This window comes from Cydia pomonella, chromosome 8 (genome assembly GCF_033807575.1).
Source record: "Cydia pomonella isolate Wapato2018A chromosome 8, ilCydPomo1, whole genome shotgun sequence".
Lineage (NCBI taxonomy): Eukaryota > Metazoa > Arthropoda > Insecta > Lepidoptera > Tortricidae > Cydia > Cydia pomonella.
The window spans coordinates 9,063,970-9,089,034 of NC_084710.1; the positions used below are offsets into that span (position 1 = coordinate 9,063,970).

Here is a 25,065-nt window from a genome sequence, read left to right on the forward strand (position 1 = left end):
TGCATATCTGTATTTTAAAAAACTTTCAGAGAATTGTAGATACTATTGACGTGTGATCCATTATTATAGATTCTGATTGTAATACTTCAAATAAAATGGTCCACCTACATAAAACTCGTACTTATACTCATTTTCTAGTTACCAACCGGGCGGCCACTCTTTATTTACTTACCCCAGTTCGAAAAACAGGAAATTACTTTATTCATCGTTCATCGTAAATTAAAACTTAAACAAGCAAGAAAGACCTTGACCTGTCCCGACAGAGCTTGGAGGATTCTTTATGACGTCATTCAAAACAGAAATTCAAAGACTCCTGAACACTGAACACAAGGGATACTTCGATCACGATACGACATATAATATAAGTACCTATTGATGTAGAAGTGCGATATACACATATTTGGCGGTATTTTGGGTGGGATATTTGTATGATACAAATGAATAATAATCTCGGCTATTTATTCCATCCCCTCATGTAACGTGCAATCTTATTTGTTCCACTTGCTGGGTTATCGCTATATGTAATATATATAATATCACAAAAAAGTAGTCATATGTAGTCTGTGATATCACGATTTTAAATTAATTGAGATTTACTTAATGTAGAATTAAATACAATGAAGTAATTTGATAAGTCAATATATTTGTAAAATTACTTAATAATTACGAGCATTAAATAAAGGCGTAAACCCACTATGGCGATCGTTGTGCACTACTAGTAACATGACTGGCGATAATTGTATCGTAGGCAGTATATCGTCATGTTGAACATAGAACATATTGAAGTTGATTAACATTATATTACGAATTTAAAATTTAACATATCTTCAAAGTACCTTCTTCTAGGCCAACTCTTTCTAAAGTTCTTATGAATCACAACGCGACAACTTTCACGTAGTCGACCAGCAGCTTTGGCAGTTCCCATGTATCGTGCCAGGTGTCAATGTCGTTCCAGAAGTTCAGGGTTGCCTTCGACGCGCGGTCCTTCCACGGTTTCTTGTGGTCCTTTGAAACGCACGCGTCGGGGAACTCTGTGTGGCCTCCGACTGCCAATCCTAGGGTTATATAAAACTGAAACCAAAAAAGAATATTATTAAGTAACATTTGTTCGCATCAGATTTGATTTCTGAGAAAGAAAATCAGTTCTCCGTGATTTCCATTTAGCCCCAAATAATTGATAAATTAATTTATTTATTTATTTATTTCATAAGACAACAATGGTCCATAATGGTTAGTAACATTTAAGGTTTAAAACTAAGTGTTAGTACAACAAATACAAAAAGACAAAAAGAAAAGTGGAAAGTACAGCAACAATTAATAACAAACAATAATAAACAATCACCTGGTAGCGGTCATGATACCCTCAAAATGTCGCACAACAGGTGAGTCGTATCGGCCCGCTACCGTAGCCAGGATGGGGTTGGAGCTGGCCCGCACTCTGCAGAGCAACGAGGCAATCCTCTTTCTTATTATGGCATAGTAATCATCTGTGCGAGCTTGTGCAAACATGCCCGATGCGCTGCAGAAGCGGGGCAGCCCCAACAACATCCTGAAACCATTATTATATTGGACGCGCAGGGAACTGATGGTCTTCTGCGTAAAACTAGTCCAGAGGCTGCACGTGTAGAAAACTTGACAATAGGCTTTAAATAAAGTTATTTTTACCTGTTGGCTACACCGTGCAAACCTCCTTATTAGCATGTTGCATCGGACCGCCAGTGCCCTGCGCTCCCGTTCTATATCTAATTGGTCTTTAAGGTCGTCGGTGACATAGTGTCCAAGATACTTAAATGTATACACGCGCTTGAGCTCATTATTATTAAGTTTTATGGCAGGTACATTTTCCGGTAGCTTGCCCCCGACGGCCTTAAATACCATATATTCACTTTTCTTAGCGTTATATAGTAAGCCATATTTACTTACGTATTCTTCACATATGCTGAGTAGTTTTCTCAATGCCCTGACTGTTGGACTGAGCAGCACCATATCATCTGCATAGCTGATGTTGTTGATACTAACATCATCAACTCTGCATCCTACTGGAGCGCTGCTCAACCCCCCGATCAGGTCATTAACGTACAGGTTGAATAGCTTGGGGGAGGTTATACCCCCCTGCCTCACCCCACACTCCAACCTGTACGACTGAGAAAACCTACCAGCCCATCTGACGCTATTGCTCTGGTTAAGGTACCAATACTGAAATATTCGGAGTAGCTCCGCCGGTATTTTTTGCTCCCTTAACTTATTCCAAAGGACATCGTACGACACGAGGTCAAATGCCCTTGATAAATCCAGGAAACAGGCGTATATAGGTGTTTGACGCTCAGTGTAGTACTGCACCGTGTGTTTTAGACTTAAGATTGCACTTTCCGTGGATAATCCCGGGCGAAACCCGAACTGCGCATAGTGCAAGTCTAAATGCCTTCCAAGTTGTGCGTCCAGTAGGCTATCCAGTACCTTAGCCAGCACAGCAGCAAGTGAGATTGGCCGATAGTTAGACTTACTAGAAACATCGCCAGTTTTATCTTTGAGGATTGGCACAACAATGGTCTTCATTAGTTGATAAAGTCTAACTGTGAACCACTAATATGATGGCAATAACGTACAGTCAAAGAATTTAATTTCCTACCCATTTCGTACCTTGTCACAGTGACAATAGTATGAGGTCTCTAGCGAGTTTCATGTTGTTTGTCACTGTGACAAGGTACGAAATGGGTAGGAAATTAAATTCCTTGACCGTACAATACAGCCCAATTTCTAATAAGAGTAACTCCCGGTGCTGACCATTGGTGATGTGATAATAATTGTTCCGTGAAAGTACCGTCGTTTATTTGGAAACTAAGGCTGGATTTGATATAACAGTACCTATAGGCATGTATATCATCGTATTTTTTGATAAAAATATTATTTAGCGATATTTCTTTATATTTGCTCCAATGATCACAATGAATGAAATACGGAAGTACTGGATCTAAGTAGATTCGACGGTATGTAAGGTAAAGCTACTTCCCAAAAACAAAGACAATATTTTGAAGCCATAATTTTTCTCTAATCGGGCTTGTTGACTTACGTGGTCGTCAAATGGCGCCATGCCCGATTGTTGCGGACCAGCGCAGATCTTAGGCAGACTCGCGCGGAGGCCATCTCTCCCTGGCTCGATGCGACCGTACTCCTCACCATCCACCGACATGATTAAACTCTCTGTAAACATAATATATTCTTGTATTCAGGGTATTAAGCAAGCAATTTAGAATGATATTGGAATCATTTCAGGCTGCTGACATTCGCGCATTCATTTCGCACAGACTTGTTCGCACTATGTTTCTAATATCATTGTTATATCGGTTTGATGTCAGTGCACATTCGAATTGGCCTGAAGGTTACGTTCATATGAAACATCATTCAATGAATATTTAACTAAAACTAAGACAAAATGAAAAGAACGGATTTAATTGTAGATGCCGTAGATATTCAAACTCTAGTGACTAGGTCAAATGAGATCATTTGAAAGAGCGCGAATTGTATATTTCAAAACATTTTTTCTTTTAATAGAGCAAAAAAAAGATTTACTTATGAAGAAAAATGTGAAAAAAATACCGGTCCCCTCACCCCTCATCTCTCCGAAGTTTACTGACGAAAAATTATGAAATTTTTACATAATATTAACATTACTATAAATCTTACAGGAAACATATAATCAGACCTCTATCTTGGTAACTTTTTTTTAATTAACAAAAAAACCTATCCGAATTCAGTTGCAATTTAACCAACTTTACATGTGTTTATTACACCTGAAATTTCTATGAGATTACAATAAACACCTTTTTTCAAATAAAAGATCAATTTTTGAAATCGGTTCATATGATAGAGAAGTATCCTCGAAAAAACAACATACGTGCATTACATTCCGCAAATTAGTTAGACAATTTGCCGACAGATGGTGCTGTACACAATTATACTTAGTATAGGTACTTCTGTTCAAAATTCTTCCGCGCCTTTATAGTTACACGAGATCATTCAAAGTTTGTACGGAACCCTCGGAGCGTGAGTAAAACGAACTCACACTTGACTTTTTTTTTACTATAACGGCTTAGATCTACATGTACTGGATAATAAACCTAAATAACCAAAACATAAAATTTAAATGTAAAATAATAATACGAGTAGGTAAATATCTAATATTTTGGGACCGGGAAGTTCTTTTCATTTTATTTTAATTGTGTTTTCAAAGAACAGGTCCACCCCTTTCAATTATTTTCAACAACCAATTGTTGGTTGAAATAATGTATTTCTCGACTCACCCGGGGTCCATTTCACGGAGTACACGTGGAAATCGTCACCCCAATACTTATTAGATGCTTTGTTGATAAACAACGCATTGTGACATTTTGTGTCTATAACAGGTCCGCTATATAGTACCTGAAATTACGATAACATTATTTATATTTGTCCGCTACTCAAAATAAGTATTCCTAGTTCTACTAACACACCACATATGACAGGCTTACGTTTGTGCATTATAGATCTGTGTGACGACCAGACCAGAACCCCTAGATTAAATTTATTCGATAGCGAAACGTGACGTAGGCGTTTGCGTTAAGTCTCATTTTGTATGCGATATACAAACAGCGCGCCAAGCGGGACGGTTTGGTAACTCAAAATTCCATACAAAATGAGACTTAACTCAAACGCGTACGTCACGTTTCGCTATCGAATAAATTTACACTGGGAGTACAGAAACAAAACAAACAAGTTTTAGATCCAAAATAAACAATTAATGAAATCTACTCACTACATGATAGGAAGTAAACAATAAATAAAATTTACTCACTACTAATCCGCTCAAACATTTAAAAATTGCATTATGAGCTTCGAGGTGACTGATGTTAATCTTACAATAAAATCGCTTTTAAATATTAGAAATATTGTGTTTAGAATTAGATAGATCTAAACTTTAGATCTGGATACAAACTTTCTAAATGCCTCAAAATGGTGTTACATGCCTATATAAGTAACTCCCAATAGTTTATTTTCGGTTAGTACCGGTTGTAGCACATCACTATTTATAAGACGTAAAAAACCAGCAACACATGAAATGTCATTTTAGTCTACGGGATAAAAAATAGACTATAAATTTTTCTCAAGAATTACTTTATTGACAGATGGAAACCGCATGAAAATCCGTTCCATACTTTTTAAGTTTAACGCGAACATTATATAGGTATTAAAATAAAACTTATTTAATATACATGTTATTGTTCTTGTCCCACTTTTCTACTGCATACCTTATTTCCAAACTGAGTAGAGCCTTTTGTGAGATCTAGATTTCCCCGTGCACACGCTATCTTCAGCATCCCCGAGTTCTTAGTTCCATAGACAAATTTCTTTAACAGCGGCTCTAGCAATATTTCTGGAACAAAGGAAATATTCAAAACGATTTCCCATTATTCCCATGTTACCGATTGTGCTGTCACTGAAGCATTGGTAGACAAATTACTATCTTTATCATAGTTTTTAGGGCTCCGTACCCAAAGGATAAAACGGGACCCTATTACTAAGACTCCGCTGTCCGTTTGTCTGTCTGTCGGTCCATCTGTCACCAGGCTGTATATCATGAACCGTGATAGTTAAATAGTTGAAATTTTCACAGATGATGTTTTTCTGTTGCCGCTATAACAACAAATACTAATATGTACGGAACCCTTGGTTGGCGAATCGGACTTGCACTTGTCCGGTTTTTATTGTATTCTGTACTGGCACAAGCAAAATTTTTCGCTAGACTATTACAGCACGTTTCATTTGAATGTGGATAAGTATGTGCTGACGTCTTATAAATAGAACCTTTTTTTTTTTGTAATTGATTATTACAATTATTTTACTCATAACATTATTATTCAATTTAATGTAATAGCATAAAGATAGATGGATAGAATACTCTTTATTGGTACACCTCAGTAAAAAGATACAATCGAAAAGAAAATAAACAATTTATTACCATACCATACGGTACAATCCCATAGCATACCTACCTTTATTTATATACCACCATTACATACCTTTATTTTGACGACCAGTCTGACCTAGTCGGTATATATACATATAGTGACCCTGCCTATGAAGCCAATGGTCCTGGTTTCCCCTGGGAACCCCAGTAAGGGCATTCATGCATTCATTTGTGTGATGACCACAAATATTTGTTCCTGAGTCATGGATGTTTTCTATGTATGACATTATATATATATATATATATATATATATATATATATATATATATATATATATATAATGTCGTTGTCTAAGTACCCATAACCAAAGAGCCCACAACACAAGCTTTCTTGAGCTTACTGTGGGGCTAAGTAAGTCAATTTGTGTAAGAATGTCAAATAATATTTATTATTATTTATGTCTTTCCCATCACGGAACAATGGTGTTCGGGACCTTTGGGAGGCGTGCTCGGAGCCGAACCCAACACGTAGAGGCCCTTTTGACACTTTAATGAAGTGTAAGGGGTACACCGAGTGGATGCTGCCCTTGCCCGTGTCATGGAATGCACGCAGAAGCAGCAACCGCCAGTGCGTATGGACTATTGAGAGTTGATGGAATCAAAAATAAACTAGATTATTGGGTGAAAGCGATGGACTAAGTACTGACTTGAGGTATAGGATAAAAAACCCGAGCCTACCTTATAAAACGGTATGCAATTTTATGGCCCCTACAAAAAGTGACATCTAGGATGGATCAGGGGCAACACCGATGTAAGCGGCTCAAGGGTGTCGAGAGGTATGCGCCGCTTTCAACCCAATACCTGTTAACAGCCGCTGTGCTTACTCGCGTGTTATGCACCTTTCACTTCCACCCCTACTCGGCCGTCCAAGGCAAGTCAGAGGCAGAGAATCATGTCACCCAGAGGAGGGTTTCGGGTGACAGAACTACCCAGGAACACTCGGGTCTCGGGTACGTGAGGTCGCTACTCCCCAACAGTTCACGAGCTGCCCTGCGCTATTTGATTGCACTGGTAAAACCAGTGGGCGATGGGGTCGTCACATCCTTACGCCTATTTACTATTATTCTTTATAGGAATGGTTGAAGCCTACCTGGGTAAATCCAATCGCCTTGAGGTAATTTTGCTCGAACACTGATGATACCATATGTAAAAGCGAAGCTGGATTTGCTAGTAACACGACCTCCCACCACCGGTGGTAAAATGGACGAGTCATCGCTAGCTTCTATGTGGCACGAAGAAGACTGTCCCGATGTACATCTTAAAACATAAGTGTTGTTAAAGAGTGTAAGGCAAAAATACGTTAGAGATAACTGATTACTCGAGCGTTCGACCGCCTCAATTCTGAGGCCACAAATTTGGCCAATTTCCTTTGAATTTGGGTGGTATTTCTAGATAGTCTCACCGGAAGCACTGTCATATTATTTTTCATTCGGTGCCGCTTTTACAAAAATGTGTCCAAGAATGTGATTTGTTTGGAACAGACGTTCAAGATTCGTGATTCGTTTCTTCAACTTGTTTTAAGATCATAGATGTTCTTACCCATTATATAGATCCAAAGAGCCATATAAACTGTAGTAAGTGAAACCAGGCTGGACCTGCTGCAATGCAGGTGTAATGCGGAGGTACCCATTTTTCACGGAAACAGTGAAGCGTTGGTATGATACGAAAGGAAGCTCCTAAAAACAAAGGATTTGTAACTTTGTGTACAGGTGGACCTCAATAACATGGCAAAAGTTTCTAGGTTTTTACTACCTGATTTAACAATTGAAATAAATAATTTTGGCAGTAATACTAAAGAGCAAGGAGATTAAGGCTGCGTTTCCACCAGAGATGTGCGAGGATGCGTTTATTTAGAACTAATAGAATCACTTCATTTGTTTTCTCCGCTCAGCGTGTAGTGATTCTATTGGTTCTTAACAAACACATCCCTCAAGACTTTTGGCCAAGTTTTGATATGGATATTCGGAACGTTAAGATACCATATACAATGGAGCAATGGGAGTTAAAAGTTTCATGGCCAAGACTGTATTAGGGCTCTCAACGATGTCAGTTAACTCACAGGGTGATCAATGGGCACGTACTGCTGGACCTGCCACACTTCTTCTCGCAGAGCGTCGAAGTTCTCTTCGAAGACGACCTGCCCTGCGCAGGCCGTGCCCGTGAATAAGCGCGTTTGCGTCGGCGCGCACACAACCGGCGCTGGAGTTTCCGCTGGCAGCACAAGGGGGATTACTACCGGTTCTGCAAGAAGAATTTAGGCAGACTTTATTAGATATACCAACTGTGCATTCGTCTCATTTTGAGAAGGCAGGTTCTTGGTGTTAGATATTGCAATACCCAATTCTAAAATATACCAAGCTGGATGGCGGTTAGTCGAAAATATTACTACTTAAATAACGTGATTAAACAATTTTTTTTTCAATGTTTATTATGATTAGAAGCCTGATTTCAATGTAAATAATTCCAATATTTAGAAACCAGTAGTTTTAATGACTCCTGATTTCATAACAGTGGTATTAAGACTTACTGTGGCTAACTCGATCATCAATTGTCGAAGATCCAAGTTTCCAAGTTCCACTAGAACCAAAACCAGTGTGCACGCCCAAATAGCTCACAGGGAATGGATTAGGGTCTTGCCACTTCAAAAAGGGGCTCGTTTCTCCCTCCCGCCCAGCCATAACGTTTCCCTTGTCCCAACTCATCCAGAAAGTACGGAATCCGGCGTCGTCTAAAATTTCTGGTGTCTGAACTTCATCTCTCTCTGGCGGTAGGCAGCATCTTTTTCTAATCACGCTCTTTGAGTTAGCCCACCCTCCAATGACGATCTGCAATGTGACCAAGAAAAAAACCACCTAATTGAACTTATGGAACCCATGCAAAGTGCAACGTGCGACTGTCTTTAGTCGTTTAGTCATTTATTCAATATTGCGTTGTCATGTACTTAATAAGGTGTTAGTGTTACATTTCATATACTTAGACAGTTCATGACACCCTGTAAAAGTGCCCTTTTCGCAACCGTATCTTCAACCTAGGTAAGTCATTATCTATGAATTTTGATGCCGACCAAGACTTTCCATCATTCAATGCGAGTATCATGTTATATTTATTTGTAAAGAACTACTATTAGGACAACTTTGGGGACAAATCAAATTATTTAATTAAATGTTTTGATTTGTGGTTTTTAAGTCGTCACACTACTATTTATAAATTATAAATGAAATATACGTCACATATTAAAGAAAAATTGACGAAGCCCTCCAGTGGTGAAGGCCGGATTCGAACCAGCGTCTTTAGCAATCGGGGCTAACGCCTTGAACCTCTAGGCCACTCCGCCACCCGCCGTCACACCACGGCGGGTGGCGGAGTGGCCCTTCACCGCTAGAAGCCTCCGTCACTTTTTCTTGAATATATGACATCTATTTCAGTGTATAACTACTATTAATTCATTAATTTAATTGTTGTAAAAAAATTATTGATGACAGTTCTTAGTAACTAAGCTTTTTTTGGAGATATTCAGATGTTGAAAATTGCTTGTCACCTAAATAACCAGAACCCGTAACAAAATCTCTGAATAAGTACTTACCTCATACATAGGGTCAGAGTCCTGCGGCCCCGATGTAAGACCAACATGGACGTCATTGCGAGCCCGCACTTTGAAATGCAGCGATGTACTTGATATCGGGTAGTACTGATACTGAATGTTGTCACCAGTCACAATATCTAGAATTTGACATTAAACGCCTGGTAAGTGAAGACTAGGGATTAGGAATTAATTTGTCTACTTAAAGTATACCCGGATAAGACCGGATTATTTTTCGTCTAGTTGGAAGGAAGTCACAAAAAAAATTACTTAGTTCTTATTAATTTTGACCTCCGAATGTTTAATGCAAATGATAAAGAAGAATACAAGTTTTTATTATTAATTCATTTGATGCCCCTTAATAAAATTGTTTAGGAGTAATCTACACTCAAAGTTGAATTACATTAAGTTCAAGACCTCGAGTATTTTTATGGCAATTGCGATCATTCGATCTTACCCTCCAAGCCTCCATCCGATCTTATCCGGGTATACCTTAATTAACAGATTGTTAAATTCAAGTCAATTCAATGCATTTATTTGTCGAAAAGCAGGTAGTGTTACAAACAGGTGTTACATACAGATAAATAAGTGCTCCACTTTTGGCCATGGCTTTTTTTATATGTATGTTTAAGAATCGGTTATATAACGTCAAAATACGTCACTAGAAATAAGCATCGAATATCATTATACTCGTAATAATCGAATAAGTATTCAGTACTCACGTTCTTCAGCGTTGTTACGAGATTCATCTGAAAAAAAAAACGTTGCTCTAATCCTTTTAGATGTATAATTTTTTCCATTGCTTAACAAATACGTTTTGTGAAAATAAGACTTCCAAGTAGCAGGAGTGGTCAAAAAAGCATTTAAAATTATTCTCAACAAAATTGCTTATCTTCCTGTGATTTTATGGATCTAATGTTAAGGGTAGGTACAGAAATATACTTGCAAGTGGAAACTTACTTGTGACCTTCCAAATGCCAGTAGACCCAAATCCAGTATGTAACCCCATATGGGTCACGCGAAGAGGGTTTAAATCGTCCCATGACATAAACGGCCTACTCGAGCCTTCCTGTCCGACAGAGATTTTTCCATTCTTCCAGCGCACCCAGAAACCTCGATACTGATATTCATTTAAGTAATTTGGTGTTGAAACTTCGTCCTTTTCAACTTTTTGATGGCAATATTTCTTTCTTATTACGCTCTTTGTATTTCCCCAACCTCCAATGACAATCTAAAAATATTTTTTTACAAACACCTCTCGATGGGCAGCCTGTTACATAATTGTATGGACACATAAATTGGTTAATAAAGTGCCCAAGCAAACATGCAGCTGGGTGCCATGTTGATGTACTTTCCCACACTTCGTTTTTATTATACTTCTAAAATAAGTAACTTGTATTTTTGAATTCAACTAATGTCAGCATTTTTAACTAACATATATTATTTACAGTACATATAAATAGTAGTGCGTAAATTAGCACATTATATAACTATGTCAAAAATTTAAAGGGTCATATGTACTGTAAAACTTTGTACGATACATGTGCGAATAGGTAATTTGCAACTCGTGTCAATATAAAACACTCCCTTCGGTCGTGTTTTAATTTATCGCCACTCGTTACGAATTCGTTCCTTTTTTTTGCACTTGTATCGTAAATAACTAATTATGTTTATGTCTCACATCAGAATTTTATAAAACAAAAGTTTTAACTAAAATCAAAAGTAAATTTAATGCTCGAGGGAACTTTATAAATATAGAACTAAGGTAAAATTATCTATACAACATAAACCTAAATGTGAGGTAAAGTTAATTAAAGGTCATATCGCAAACACGCCTGATTTGACGCTTGATTTTGACGCACGTCCCGAAAACTTTCGTACCTACCTCATACATGGGGTCCGTTTCTCGGGGTTCTGAGAAAAGACCGACGTGGACATCGTTGTTTGCCCGCACCTTGAAGGTCACTGACCGACCCGTAATTTGGAAAAACTGATACTCTGTATTATCACCCGTAGATAAGAGAGCTGAAATTATATAACATACACATTGAATATGATAAAAAAATGTATTTATGTGTAGATATGATGTAAGAATGTTTCTCGAAAGTGAGTAACGATTTCGGTTTAAATTCTAATATAGGGCTTCCAGACTCACATTTTCTTCCATCGCCGCTTTGTAAATTATCTGTAAATTAAAAACATAGTATAATTTTTTTATAAATAAATATCGGGTGTACTATATTTTTTATAATTACTATTCATATATTGTAGTATGATATATCGTTATTTAGAAAAACGTAATAAATGGCATACTACAATGTTATTATTGGTAAAGGTATATTTATTTATACTTCGTCTAATATACTTTGCCATAATTATTACATACTCTAATACACATATTATTTGTTCTAACAAGTGACATCACATAATAAAATTATTTGTGTGGCATAATGATTGCATGACATAAATGGGTTAGGTTAGGTTGGAACTACGACTCCGCACAAACGAATAACTGGGTCAAAATTATTTTTGTTGTCTTGTTTTTTGTCCCCAAAAAAGGTGACGGAGTGCAGCTTTTTGCATGAGATGAAATGTAGTTTTTATAATTATTCATGTAAAATATCTATAGCTAGAAAGACTTACAATAGGACTCGACTTTTTTATTTATTTGATAGAACACATAGATATAAACGTGACACAGTATTCAGAAACAAGACAACGAAATGAATTTGGACTACCTAGCAAAAGCTAACCTAACCTAACAGGTTAGAACTTCAACCCCTAGTAGAATAAACTACCTCGCAAATTGTAGTTTTGGTTAGGTTTGAACTGCGGCCCCCGCATAATTAAAAAACTTGAAAAAATAGGTTAGGTTGGGTTAGGTGGGATGATAATCTGTACTTAGTTATACGGCCTGCGTACCACTTGTTATACTTGTAGAAATTATGTAAAACTTTACGTTATCATTAAATTAAATATAACAAAATATGTTATTGAGGGAGGCAACGGGAGACCCTCGCGCAAGCAACTTTCTCGCGCAAAGGCTTGCCATAGCAAAACAGCGCGGGAATGCTGCCTGCATGATGGGCACCCTGTCTAGAGGCCAGGGTTTGTTTTATGTATTTTTATTTTTTTCTAGGTAGGTTTAGTTTTAGTACTTTTATTGTATAAGTCATCATGATTTAATATTATTCTATTAATGTATCCTCTTTTGTTATACAATACCTATATGTATTTATACTTGATAAAATTATATAAAATATAACGTTATACAAAAATATTATATAACAAAAGTCATTATAAAAGATGTCAATATACTACTGACTGACATTTTAGATAAAATCAAAATATAACAAAAGAAACGTGTAATAAAAATTACATTATAACATTTAATATTATATCAAATGGCATTATAACAAATGTATGATAGTTTTTAGGGTTCCGTAGCCAAATGGCAAAAAACGGAACCCTATTCGTCAGGTCCGTCTGTCTGTCCGATTATGTCACAGCCACTTTTTTCCGAAACTATAAGAGCTATACTGTTGAAACTTGGTAAGTAGATGTATTCTATGAACCGCATTAACATGTTTACACAAAAATAGAAAAAAAAACAATAAATTTTGGGGGTTCCCCATACTTAGAACTGAAACTCAAAAAATCTTTTTTCATCAAACCCATACGAGTGGGGTATCTATGGACAGGTCTTTAAAAATGATATTGAGGTTTGTACTATCATTTTTTTCTAAATGGAATAATTTGCGCGAGAGACACTTCCAAAGTGGAAAAATGTGTGCCCCCCCCCCCCCCCCCGTAACTTCTAAAGTAACAGAATGAAAAATCTACAAAAAATATATGATATACATTGCCATGCAAACTTCCACCGAAAATTGGTTTGAACGAGATCTAGTAAGTAGTTTTTTTAATACGTCATAAAATTAAAAAATTAAAAAAAAATCATCAAACCCTGTGGGGTATTGGATAGGTCTTCAAAAATGATATTTAGGTTTCTAATATGATTTTTTTCTAAACTGAATAGTTTGCGCGAGAGACACTTCCAAAGTGAAAAAATGTGTGTCTCCCCCCCTCCTGTAACTTCTAAAATAACAGAATGAAAAATCTAAAAAAAAAATATGATATACATTTGCATGCAAACTTCCACCGAAAATTGGTTTGAGCGAGATCTAGTAAGTAGTTTTTTTTTAATACGTCATAAAATTAAAAAAAATATTTTTTCATCAAACCCATACGTGTTGGGTATCTAGAGATAGGTCTTCAAAAATGATATTTAGGTTTCTAATATCATTTTTTTCTAAACTGAATAGTTTGCGCAAGAGACACTTCCAAAGTGAAAAAATGTGTCCCCCCCCCCCCCCCTGTAACTTCTAAAATTTTAATTGTTTTTTTTAATTTAAAATTTGGTTTGAACCAGATCTAGTAAGTAGTTTTTTTTAATACGTCATAAATGGTACGGAACCCTTCATGGGCGAGTCCGACTGGCACTTGGCCGCTTTTTTTAATGATTATATTAAGCATTACACACCCATCAATATCATTATCTATATATGTATAGGTAAGACATACAGTCTCAATCTAGCTTTATATTCTAAGGATGATCGAAAATTCAAGACATGGCATAGTGTCTTTTATACATCGAGTCGAGTTGCTAGTCGAAATGCATTATTTGCGGTATTAGAAATAAAGGCGACTTTATACCTATAACGACCACTTTTCAATATTAGCGATTCTTGATCTGTTTTACGAAATGAGTTTTATAAAATAAACTGCAATTTTATCAGAGTTGGGGCAGGACTAAATGGCGGGTTGCGGAAGAGTACTTCGGCGTTCCTGGGACCACGCCCTATAGCACAGAGGCGGCAACAGAGGGGTTTTCGTGGGTACACCATGGGTCTCATCAGTCTATATGGGAGTCCCACATAACCATCCCAGGCCCGTCCCCGCGCCTGGGTGGTATGAGGAACGCATTTCCCCTCTTGAAAAAAAAGGACCAAATGGCGGAAGAGTAGGGAGGCCTTTGCCCAGCAGTGGAACATTCTAATAGGCAAAAAAAACTGCGATTTTGAATATAGGAACTTATATTTCCCATATTACATACATTAGATAGTAAATATATCAGAAGGTGCTGGTTAAATTTTGTAATCTCTTATGACAGATATTAGAAGCTTACCAATCTCCCACAAGCCAGCAGCTCCAAAGCCTGTATGCACTCCGAAATATGATACCGGCAAAGGTTCCAGGTCAAGCCAAGTCATAAAGGGCTTGGCCTCGCCCTGTCGCCCCACCAGGATCGTGGCACTTTCCCACCTAACCCAGAAGCCGCGATATTCGCTCCCGCCCAAAATATTCGGGGTTTGGACTTCTTCTCTCTCCCATGGAAAGCAGGTTCTTCTTCTTATTACGCTTTTTGTGTTCGACCATCCTCCGATAACGATCTAAAAATAGAATAAGTAAAAGTTGACAACGTTAATTAGTACATCTCTTCTTCTTCCTTCTTCCCTCCTGGATCGCGATATGCAGTTTGCATTGACTGTTGCAAATGCAAACCAACGTCGTCGTATCGTACATAATTTAATAGTATGTATAGGTAGGTAAGTAACATTAAGTAACATTGCTTAGGAAATTGGTGCCGTTTTGAAGCCCAATATACTCAACTGCACAATATACTCCTATCTGATTTAATCACGTACATAATAACTAGGTAAGTAAGTAATGTTTTATATTAAATCGACGAATTCAACTTGTTTGGAGTATTATTAGATGCTAACTGACAGTGATGGCTGATAGTGAACCGCCTTTATGACCCAGTGAATGTGTGCTAAGGGTGCAGGAATTATTAACACTTGTAATAATACATAATGATAGAACAGGTACCTCATACATGGGTCCAGATTCCCGGGGTATGGAAGCGAGAGCGATGTGGGCGTCGTTTCGCGCGTGTACTTTAAACTTTGTCGAGGTGCCGTACACGGGGAAGAATTGGTATTGCACGTTATCTTCCGTAAACACATCTGAAATCAAATTCAATGTATAAGCTAAAGAGATTGTTTATTTATTTCATAATTCAAGTTGCTACAGTACTTTAGTCTAAGGACTTATGAGTACCTATCAGTCAATACATGCATGCATGTTTGTTAAAGAAAATATTAAGACGCTTTATAATCAAAGCAATATTAGAAAGTAAGTAAAAACAGGAAAATTTATTGCATCTGGCGTGACTCGAACTCACGGCATCGGGATACCAGACTTACCATTATCAATATTACTGGGGTCAGAGGGGACATCTGAAAAATAATTTTAGAAAGATTTTAGCTTTACAAGAAGAAAACCATGCAATTAAAATAACTACATAAACATTAATATAAGTTTTAATGTTTCACTAAATTTATTTAAACGTAGCAACAGGTAATAGTAATGGAAAATACAGCTATCAGCTAGCAACTGTTCCCAACTGTAACTACCTCTAGCCGCTGGTAAATGTTATTATGCCAAAAGGCGATTTTATCGACATCTGTGCAATTCTATGGCACTGGCACCTCTTTTAGATTAAATCAAAGAAAGAAATACTAGAACACGGAAATAACAAAGACTATTAGAAAATAATATATTTACTATCGATTTTCCAAGTGCCAGTTGACCCGAAACCAGTGTGAACTCCCACGTAAGCGACCTTGAAAGGATCAGGGTCATGCCACGACAAGAACGGACTGGCATCCCCGGTTTTCCCGACCTGAACGATGCCATTGTCCCATTTCATCCAGAACCCACGGTATTCATCTTTGTTCAAGACCTGAGGCGTCGGGAGACCGTCCTTCTCTTGCTGCTCGCAATATCTTCGTCGGATTGCGCTTTTAGAGTTTGCCCAACCGCCAATAATGATCTGAAAATTATATGGTACAGTTACCGCATCCACTGCCAACGTTTTCGTAACGCTACACGCTTTGTAGAGGAAAGCGACTATGAGCAGACGGTTTCCAGCACTCAATCTGTTCAAAGTTAATGGTGACAACTATAAATTAGAACAGGGATTACCAAATTATGGCCCGCGGGTCGGACTTAACCCGCGAGCCAGTCAATCCGGACCACGAAAAAATCCAAATTCCATATAATGTAGGTAGACAGCGAAAATATTAGTAGAAAATTTTCCACATTATTATCATCATCAGACAGCCAACACTTATGCCCACATTTTGGACCACAAAATGAATTTACACGACTAACCAGTAAGGTTTTGTAACTAACCTCATACATTGGTCCGGACTCCCACGGGTGGCTCGAGAGCGCAATATGAGCATCGCTGCCCGCGCGCACCTTGAAGCGCAGCATATTGTCCGACACCGGAAAGAACTGGTACTTAGTACTATCTTCAGTTTTCACTGGAATCAAATTAAATCCTAATTACTTTGCAGCATTTCTTTCACATCTTGAAGATATTTATGGAAATACAGAATAGTACTATTGCTCAAGAAATAGTACTAATTTGCAACCTGTATGCAAATATAGGTAGTATCTGAGTTAGGAGCTCAAGCTCCTAATATGAAATAGGCATTTACGCTAAGCCTTTATAATTTCAACTGTGTGATAAAGGGGTAATAAACTATTAAATTAAACTGCAAATCGACAATATCCCTCCAGTTCCCCGAAGGTTACAATAAACGTAACCGAGTGGCTCCTATCGTAGGTAGTTTTACTAGTACTAATATGATGTTGATGTATCTTGCTCCCATAAACTGAAATAGATGGCTTTCCTATACAAAAGAAAAAGTGACCAAGGCTTCCAGTGCGCAGCTGGAATCCAACCAGACGCCATAACCACTACCACTACCACCACTACCCGCACCCGATGACGGCGGTAATTTCTCGAGTAAATGTAATCTACTTTATCTTACTCCTAGCCGTACTCGAAAATCATAATACGTACCTTCTAATTGATCATGTCCATCTTCATTTCTTACGTTAATATCTTCAGAAGACGCATCTGTGGGTTTAGAAAATAATTATTTTAATGTACACAATCAAACATAAACATTGAATGTGCTACTTTATTAACTAAATAGAAAAGGACACAAAATTCAACTAATGTATTACATAGGTACACTGATTTCAACGCAATTTAAGTAGGTACTCGAAAGACAACTTTAATCTAAATAAAATACCTGTTAAATACTACTTATTATTTGTGCAAAGCAAAAACTACATTTTATTGGTATAAACAAACACATACTTTGTAACTTCCAGACCCCCTTTGACCCAAATCCAGTATGCACTCCTGCAGCGGCAATAGAGAACGGCTCATTGTCACGCCATGAAAGGAACGCGTTTGTCTCGCCCTCGCGCCCAACTGACACTATCCCACTGTCCCAATGCACCCAGAAACCGCGGAACATATCCTCGCTGAGGTATTGAGGTGTCGGCTTTGCATCTTTTTCGTGAAATGAGCAAACTCTCTTCCTGATCACGCTTTTTTTGTTGGCCCAGCCTCCGATGACAACCTGAAAATTGAGATTGATTGTACAAAAGTCGAATCCATTAAATACCAAATTTCATCTAAGACAGGTCGGTATATAGCTCAAAATGTTTAAAAATACTTCAGCCCCTTGAACCTAGCCTACCAAATAGCCTTTATAATCACTATTAATCACTATTTCTATTCTATTATTATTTCACATTTTTTTATTATAATCACTATACCTTACAAAACAAAGTTCCCCGCCTGGTCTGTCTGTATTTACGTTAGCATGTTCGCGATAAATTAAATAACTACTGAGCGGATTTTCATACCGTTTTCACCTATCAATAGGGTGGTTTGTGAAAAAGGTTTAGGTGTATAAATTGTTAACGTGCGAAGCCCGAGCGGGGCGGAAGTAATTATTAAATACTTATTTATCGTTGTGTACCTCATACAGAGGATCCGTCTCCGTTGGATGCAATGACAGCGCGATGTGGGCATCGTTGTGCGCGCGCACTTTGAACTGCAGTGAGCTCCCCACCACCGGGAAGAACTGGTACTGCAGGTTGTCTCCTGTTTCTACATCTGGAATTCAAAAATACACTTTAATATGACTTTAGTAAAGTGAATGACGCAGTACCAGTGTTATTTTAAACGTCAAAACGTCAAAAAGAAATTATGACGTACAAATCCTTCCTTAACACAAGCCTTCTTGGCTTACCGTGCGACTCAATTTATATAAGAAGGTCCCTATCATATTTATTTTATTTTATAAATAACACTTGCACTGCGTGTGCTATGTAAATCGTTCCAGAATTGTCTTGGTCTGACTCTAGTATTATCATACACACTATAGAAATAGTGAGGAATGCCTGACCTTTTTTGTAAGAAACTCATGATCGATAACAGCTGCTCCTTTCAACGTCAGCGTCACATAAACTAGAAAAATGAATAATTTTCATTCTTCCTTCGCGGTTTGGATATTGGAATTTCACCCTTTCCCAAAAACTACTTCTTTGATGTGTGCCCTTAGATATTATTCGTTCAACATTTAAATCTCCACGCGTTAGTGCGTCAGGAGTATCTTACTACAGGACAACCGAATATACCAGGGGTAAACAATTTCTAGTCGTCTTGATTAGAAATTTGATATCATTATATAACCTAATCATATTTATATAAACCCACATATGGGATTGATATTTCCTTAAAATTTAACAAAGTAAATCGCAGTTACTGTCCGTTCTCTGAACCCTGGATTGATACACCTTTGATAACCTTTGTTATCGACGTTATAATGGCATTTGAGAAACCACTAATAAAATTTGTCGACAACTTAAGATATCGTATTTTCGAGGAAAAAAAATACATCAATATGCAAAGACTTGCTACTACGGATACGGCAAAAAATTATCCGGTAACTCTTATTGCCAATGTAGTCGGCTAAAACGTGGCGCCTCAGAGTTTCATCTATTTCAGCTATCAAAATTGAGTCGTTCATGAACTTTTACAATCAAAAAGTCTGTGGTCAATCAATATGTATAAGTATTCCTCTGAAATACTGCCAACAAGTTACGTATAGTAATCAATCGTCTCTTAAATACCATCAGAACGGCGGCTACAAAAATAACATCAAAGATTTACAATACGAATAACTTTAATGTACTTTACATTGTTCGCATTTAAGGAAGTGGGAATCCCATGCATAGTTTTATGCAAATGCATTTGGACAGAGCATGTCCGAGGCGATGACCTGATATGATAAGTCCTTGCATATGTCCTCTTATTATACACGTGAAATAGTTATCAAACCATTAAACTAATTTTACGGTTTACACTCATGTATTTTTAGTCACTCGCGCGACATACTTCGGAGAGCCTAGGTCTCCTTTCTCAAGCACTAAGAGTGCGAGCAGCGTTCACGACGGCCGGAGTTATCAAACCACGGATTTTATTAAGTAGTACCTATCCTAGAAACTGTCCTCTTTATTCGTTAATTTTCCTCCTAATTTCCCAATATATATAACTACCCTCGAGGGCCATTATAATTTAGAAATGCTTTTCATTATAATAAAAAGCGGCCAAGTGCGAGTCGGACTCGCGCATGAAGGGTTCCGTACCATTTAAGACGTATTAAAAAAAAATCTACTTGCTAGATCTTGTTCAACATTTTACCACTTTGGACACACATTTTACCACTTTGGAACTGTCTCTCGCGCAAACTATTCAGTTTAGAAAAAAATGATGTTAGGAACCTAAATATCATTTTTGAAGACCTATCCATAGATACCCCACACGTATGGGTTTGATGAAAAAAATTTTTTTTTAATTTATTGACGTATTAAAAAAAAACTATTCACTAGATCTCGTTCAAACCAATTTTCGGTGGAAGTTTGCATGGTAATGTATATCATATATTTTTTTTAGATTTTTCATTCTGTTATTTTAGAAGTTACAGGGGGGGGGACACACATTTTTTCACTTTGGAAGTGTCTCTCGCGCAAACTATTCAGTTTAGAAAAAAATTATATTAGAAACCTAAATATCATTTTTGAAGACCTATACATAGATACCCCACACGTATGGGTTTGATGAAAAAAATTTTTTTTTTAAATTTTTATGACGTATTAAAAAAAAACTACTTACTAGATCTCGTTCGAACCAATTTTCGGTGGAAGTTTGCATGGCAATGTATATCATATATTTTTTTTAGATTTTTCATTCTGTTATTTTAGAAGTTACAGGGGGGGGGGGACACACATTTTTTCACTTTGGAAGTGTCTCTCGCGCAAACTATTCAGTTTAGAAAAAAATGACATTAGAAACCTAAATATCATTTTTGAAGACCTATCCATAGATACCCCACACGTATGGGTTTGATGAAAAAAATTTTTTTTTTAATTTTTATGACGTATTAAAAAAAAACTACTTACTGGATCTCGTTCGAACCAATTTTCGGTGGAAGTTTGCATAGCAATGTATATCATATATTTTTTTTAGATTTTTCATTCTGTTATTTTAGAAGTTACGGGGGGGGGGACACACTTTTTACCACTTTGGAAGTGTCTCTCGCGCAAACTTTTCAGTTTAGAAAAAAATGATATTAGAAACCTCAATATCATTTTTAAAGACCTATCCATAGATACCCCACACGTATGAGTTTGATGAAAAAAGATTTTTTGAGTTTCAGTTCTAAGTATGGGGAACCCCCAAAATTTATTGTTTTTTTTCTATTTTTGTGTGAACATCATAATGCGGTTCATAGAATACATCTACTTACCAAGTTTGAACAGTATAGCTTTTATAGTTTCGGAAAAAAGTGGCTGTGACAGAATCGGACAGACAGACGGACATGACGAATCTATAAGGGTTCCGTTTTTTGCCATTTGGCTACGGAACCCTAAAAAGGAACTGTCTTATCATGATTCCTTATTTGAAAAAATATAAAAAATTGCATGTTAAGATAAATTTCAACGATAGATGGCTATCGTGCAATCGCAAAACATGCACGGTTAAACAGAGGTAAAAATTCATTATATGTAATACCTATAATCGGCGACGATATTATCTTTGTTGAGCCAGAGACCGGTTGCTTCATTTGTGGTGAATGTATCATTTGAGGAAAATAATAAAATATCCGTGCCCGTCGTGCCCTTTATTACGTCGGTATTTGAGTTTAGTTTCCTTATTTGTATTTGTCAAGTAGTTGGTTAATAAATACTTATTACTTTTCAGTTTTGTGGATTTTTACTTGCACACCAGCCATAAGCACTATTAAACCACCAAGCATAAGCATTATTATACCACCGCTGGTGTGATCCTTAATTTTCTGTCTATAATATATGTAGGGGCATGGTCAAGGAATATCACATACAAAGCTTTATTTTGGTAGTTCTAATATTCAACTCTATTGACAGTTGTTAAAGTTCAAATTTAGACAAATAATTTTATATAACATGAAGTAAAGGGTTAAGATTTCTAAGCCACTTCGCCTTGTTACAATGACAGTAATATGAGATTCCCGGCTTTCATATTAGCTGCCACTGTGCAAGGTACCAAGTGGCACAGAAATCAAATTCTTTGACTGTATATTCCCCGAATTTTCGAAGACGGCAAAATTAATTGAGGAAATTCTTCTCTTATATATTATATAACATATCAGGTTTGTTCCTTTTGTTAGGAATCTGTTGATGGGATCGTGGACAATTCGAAAGAACTCTTCAATGCATAAAACTAGTGATTTAGGTATACCTATTTTATGGTTAATCGTGCATTTGCTTTCGAAAAACCCATTTGGTAAAGTGAAACGGCTGATGGAGACCATCAATATTGTACTGTAAAACTTGTGAAATCGGTTGTCGATTTATTACAGGTTCCTATTGTGGTGCAGATGCAGCTCCTTTTTGGTGGTTTTGTTCAAGTAAGTTGCAAATAGGCCTGAACAGCAGATGTAAGTACTATTATGTATTAAATTTTGCACAGGATGTAGGTCATTGCACCCAACTAAGGTTTGCATCCGTCCTTTTCTTGCAGCATTACTTGTTTAGCAAGAATCCGATGCCGTTCATTTTAAATTTTGAAAAACCAGATTTATTTTAGTCATCACGGGAATTTTGAGGCAACTTAACCATAGTTAAATAAATCATATTAATACGTCAATTACGTTATTTGAGTTGAATTATTATAACAAAAAGTATATTCAAATATCGACCTTATCTAGTAGACTTGAAGGTTGAAATTGTAATGATAGTTTATTTCTAATAATATGAAGTGGATTGTTGATCGGTAATTGTGGTAAAATAATAAAATAAGTTTCCTAAACTTTCTGTAAACACAATTAAAATTCATTCGGATATAAATCCGTTTCTTCTAAAGTTGTTTAGCAACATTTATTAAACTGGTTATTGATATGTTGATATTTATATGTTTCTTTCTTATTAGTAAGTTTTGAGACTTCTCAAGAAGATTATTATCACAATTTAATTTCAGTTAAAGTACTGAATGTAGATTTGGTAAATAAAATACCATTTTTAACCTGAATAACTCCAATACTCTCAATAATTAAGCTATAAGTAATACTTATATTAGTCAGATTTCGTTTTATAAACTCTCAACTACCTTCACTCGTATAAACCCATGAATCACTACAAATGTTATTAAGTTTTTATGAAAGCGAAATATTAAAAAAACACCAAATCAGTTACCTTCTTGTCCACAAACAAAGTTAAAAACCACAACAAGAAGCACGACACACACGACCACACGCATCTTCACTTATCACTTTAGACGACTCTGTACACGGTAACATTGACGACTAGAGTGACCATTAAAGTTTAAGACTAAACAGAGCTAAAGCAAAGTTTAAGACTAAACGGTTAGTTAAACGTTAAGTCAAAATATACACGAGGAAATAGGAAGATTCAACTTTGTGGTCATCGTGCCTTAGCGTTAAAACCATTAATAAGACCTGTTTGCGAGCGGCTGCGGGGAAGGGATCTCAGATCACGTTATACCGGAATATAAATATTATAGTATACAAATTCGTGATAAGTGCTGTCCAAATCATACCTGTGAAAACCTGGTTTAAAACTGCTTGTGTCTGAGACTTCGTATATTAGTCTGTTGCTTAACTGCTTTACATACCTATTATGGGATTAATTTTTAATTTGCCGAATAATGCCGAATTTTCTCTCTGAATTTAAAAATGGTGATCCACAGTTCGCTTTATTCGGCAATATTATTTACTATTCGTTTCGTATCGCTTTTCTTTAATCTAAGTGAAAAATACATTAAAATGCATTAAAATTACAGGCCACCAAAACTTTATACTTAATTTGCATAAAAGTCAGGAAAAATATATTAATATAAATATTTTTCTTACTGCTGCGGCACAATAGAAAAAAACCGTGCGAGTATGTTTTATTCGCGCACCGAGGGTTCCGTACAAACGGAATAATCTCGTGTAACTAAAAAGGCGAAAGACTTTTGATCAGAAGTACCTATACTAAATTTAATTGTCTACAGCGCCATCTATCGGCAAATTGTCTAACTAATTTGCGCGATGTAATGCACGTAAGTTGGTTTTATCAGGATAATTGGATTGGAGAAGTGGAATTCACTTCCTGCTAATCTATTCCCAGTCCACTATAAGTTGGATCTTTGTAAATCGAGAGAGAATAGACATCTTTTAGGTAAGCATGTTCCATCCTAGACTGCATCGGCACTTACCATCAGGTGAGATTGTGGTCAAATGCTTACCTGGTGTTGCATGCGTCCACAGACTACGGTGACTGCTTACCATCAGGCGGACTGTATGCTTGTTTGCCACCGACGTGGTATTAAAAAAATGTTCTTTTAATTGAATAAAAGGTATCCTTAATTTAATCACATAGAAATTTCAAGTGTAACAATCACAGGTAAAGTTGAATTATTACGGAATTCGGCAATCTTTTTTGTTAATTAAAAAAAGTTATTAAGATATATATTTTTCCTGTAAAATTTATAGTAATGTTAATATTATGTAAAAGTTTCATAATTTTTCGTCAGTAATTTTCAGAGATAAGGGGGGTAGGGTGGTATTTTTTTTTCATATTTCATTTCAAATCGATAGCTTAAGTGGTTCTAGAGATATTTAGCGTTCTGACAGACAGACAGACGGACGGACGGACACAGTCGCACCACAGGGGTTCCTTTTGTACCTTTTTGGTACAGAACCCTAAAAAGCTAAATACCTAAATTTTTAGGGTTCCGTACCCAAAGGGTAAAACGGGACCCTATTACTAAGACTCCGCTGTCCCTCCGACCGTCCGTCTGTCACCAGGCTGTATCTCATGAACCGTGATAGATAGTTGAAATTTTCACAGATGATGTAACAACAAATACTAAAAAACAGAATAAAATAAATATTTAAGAGGCCTCCCATACAACTAACGATTTTTTTACGTTTATAGATAATGGTACGGAACCCTTTGTGCGCGAGTCCCATTCGCACTTGGCCGGTTTTTTTTTAAATTTTAT

General features: G+C 36.7%; 1 protein-coding gene and 1 non-coding gene across 2 annotated transcripts; both read right to left on the reverse strand.

The window, feature by feature from the left end:
* Positions 1-623: 623 nt before the first annotated feature.
* Positions 624-23,861, reverse strand: LOC133520493 (uncharacterized). Its single transcript, XM_061854934.1, has 22 exons — positions 23,253-23,861; positions 18,497-18,633; positions 17,824-18,091; positions 17,521-17,577; positions 16,842-16,975; positions 16,212-16,479; positions 15,851-15,883; positions 15,474-15,610; positions 14,770-15,034; positions 11,740-11,769; positions 11,470-11,609; positions 10,545-10,815; positions 10,307-10,333; positions 9,588-9,724; positions 8,532-8,829; positions 8,064-8,245; positions 7,544-7,680; positions 7,095-7,261; positions 5,286-5,410; positions 4,302-4,419; positions 3,071-3,201; positions 624-1,071 (listed from the first exon to the last, which is right to left on the reverse strand). Exons 1-22 carry the CDS (start codon positions 23,314-23,316, stop codon positions 874-876), a joined length of 3,324 nt encoding a protein of 1,107 aa, XP_061710918.1. The 5' UTR covers positions 23,317-23,861; the 3' UTR covers positions 624-873.
* On the reverse strand, positions 9,266-9,338 carry Trnas-cga (transfer RNA serine (anticodon CGA)). The gene has a single exon. It is a non-coding gene; the product is annotated as a tRNA-Ser (tRNA).
* Positions 23,862-25,065: the final 1,204 nt, after the last annotated feature.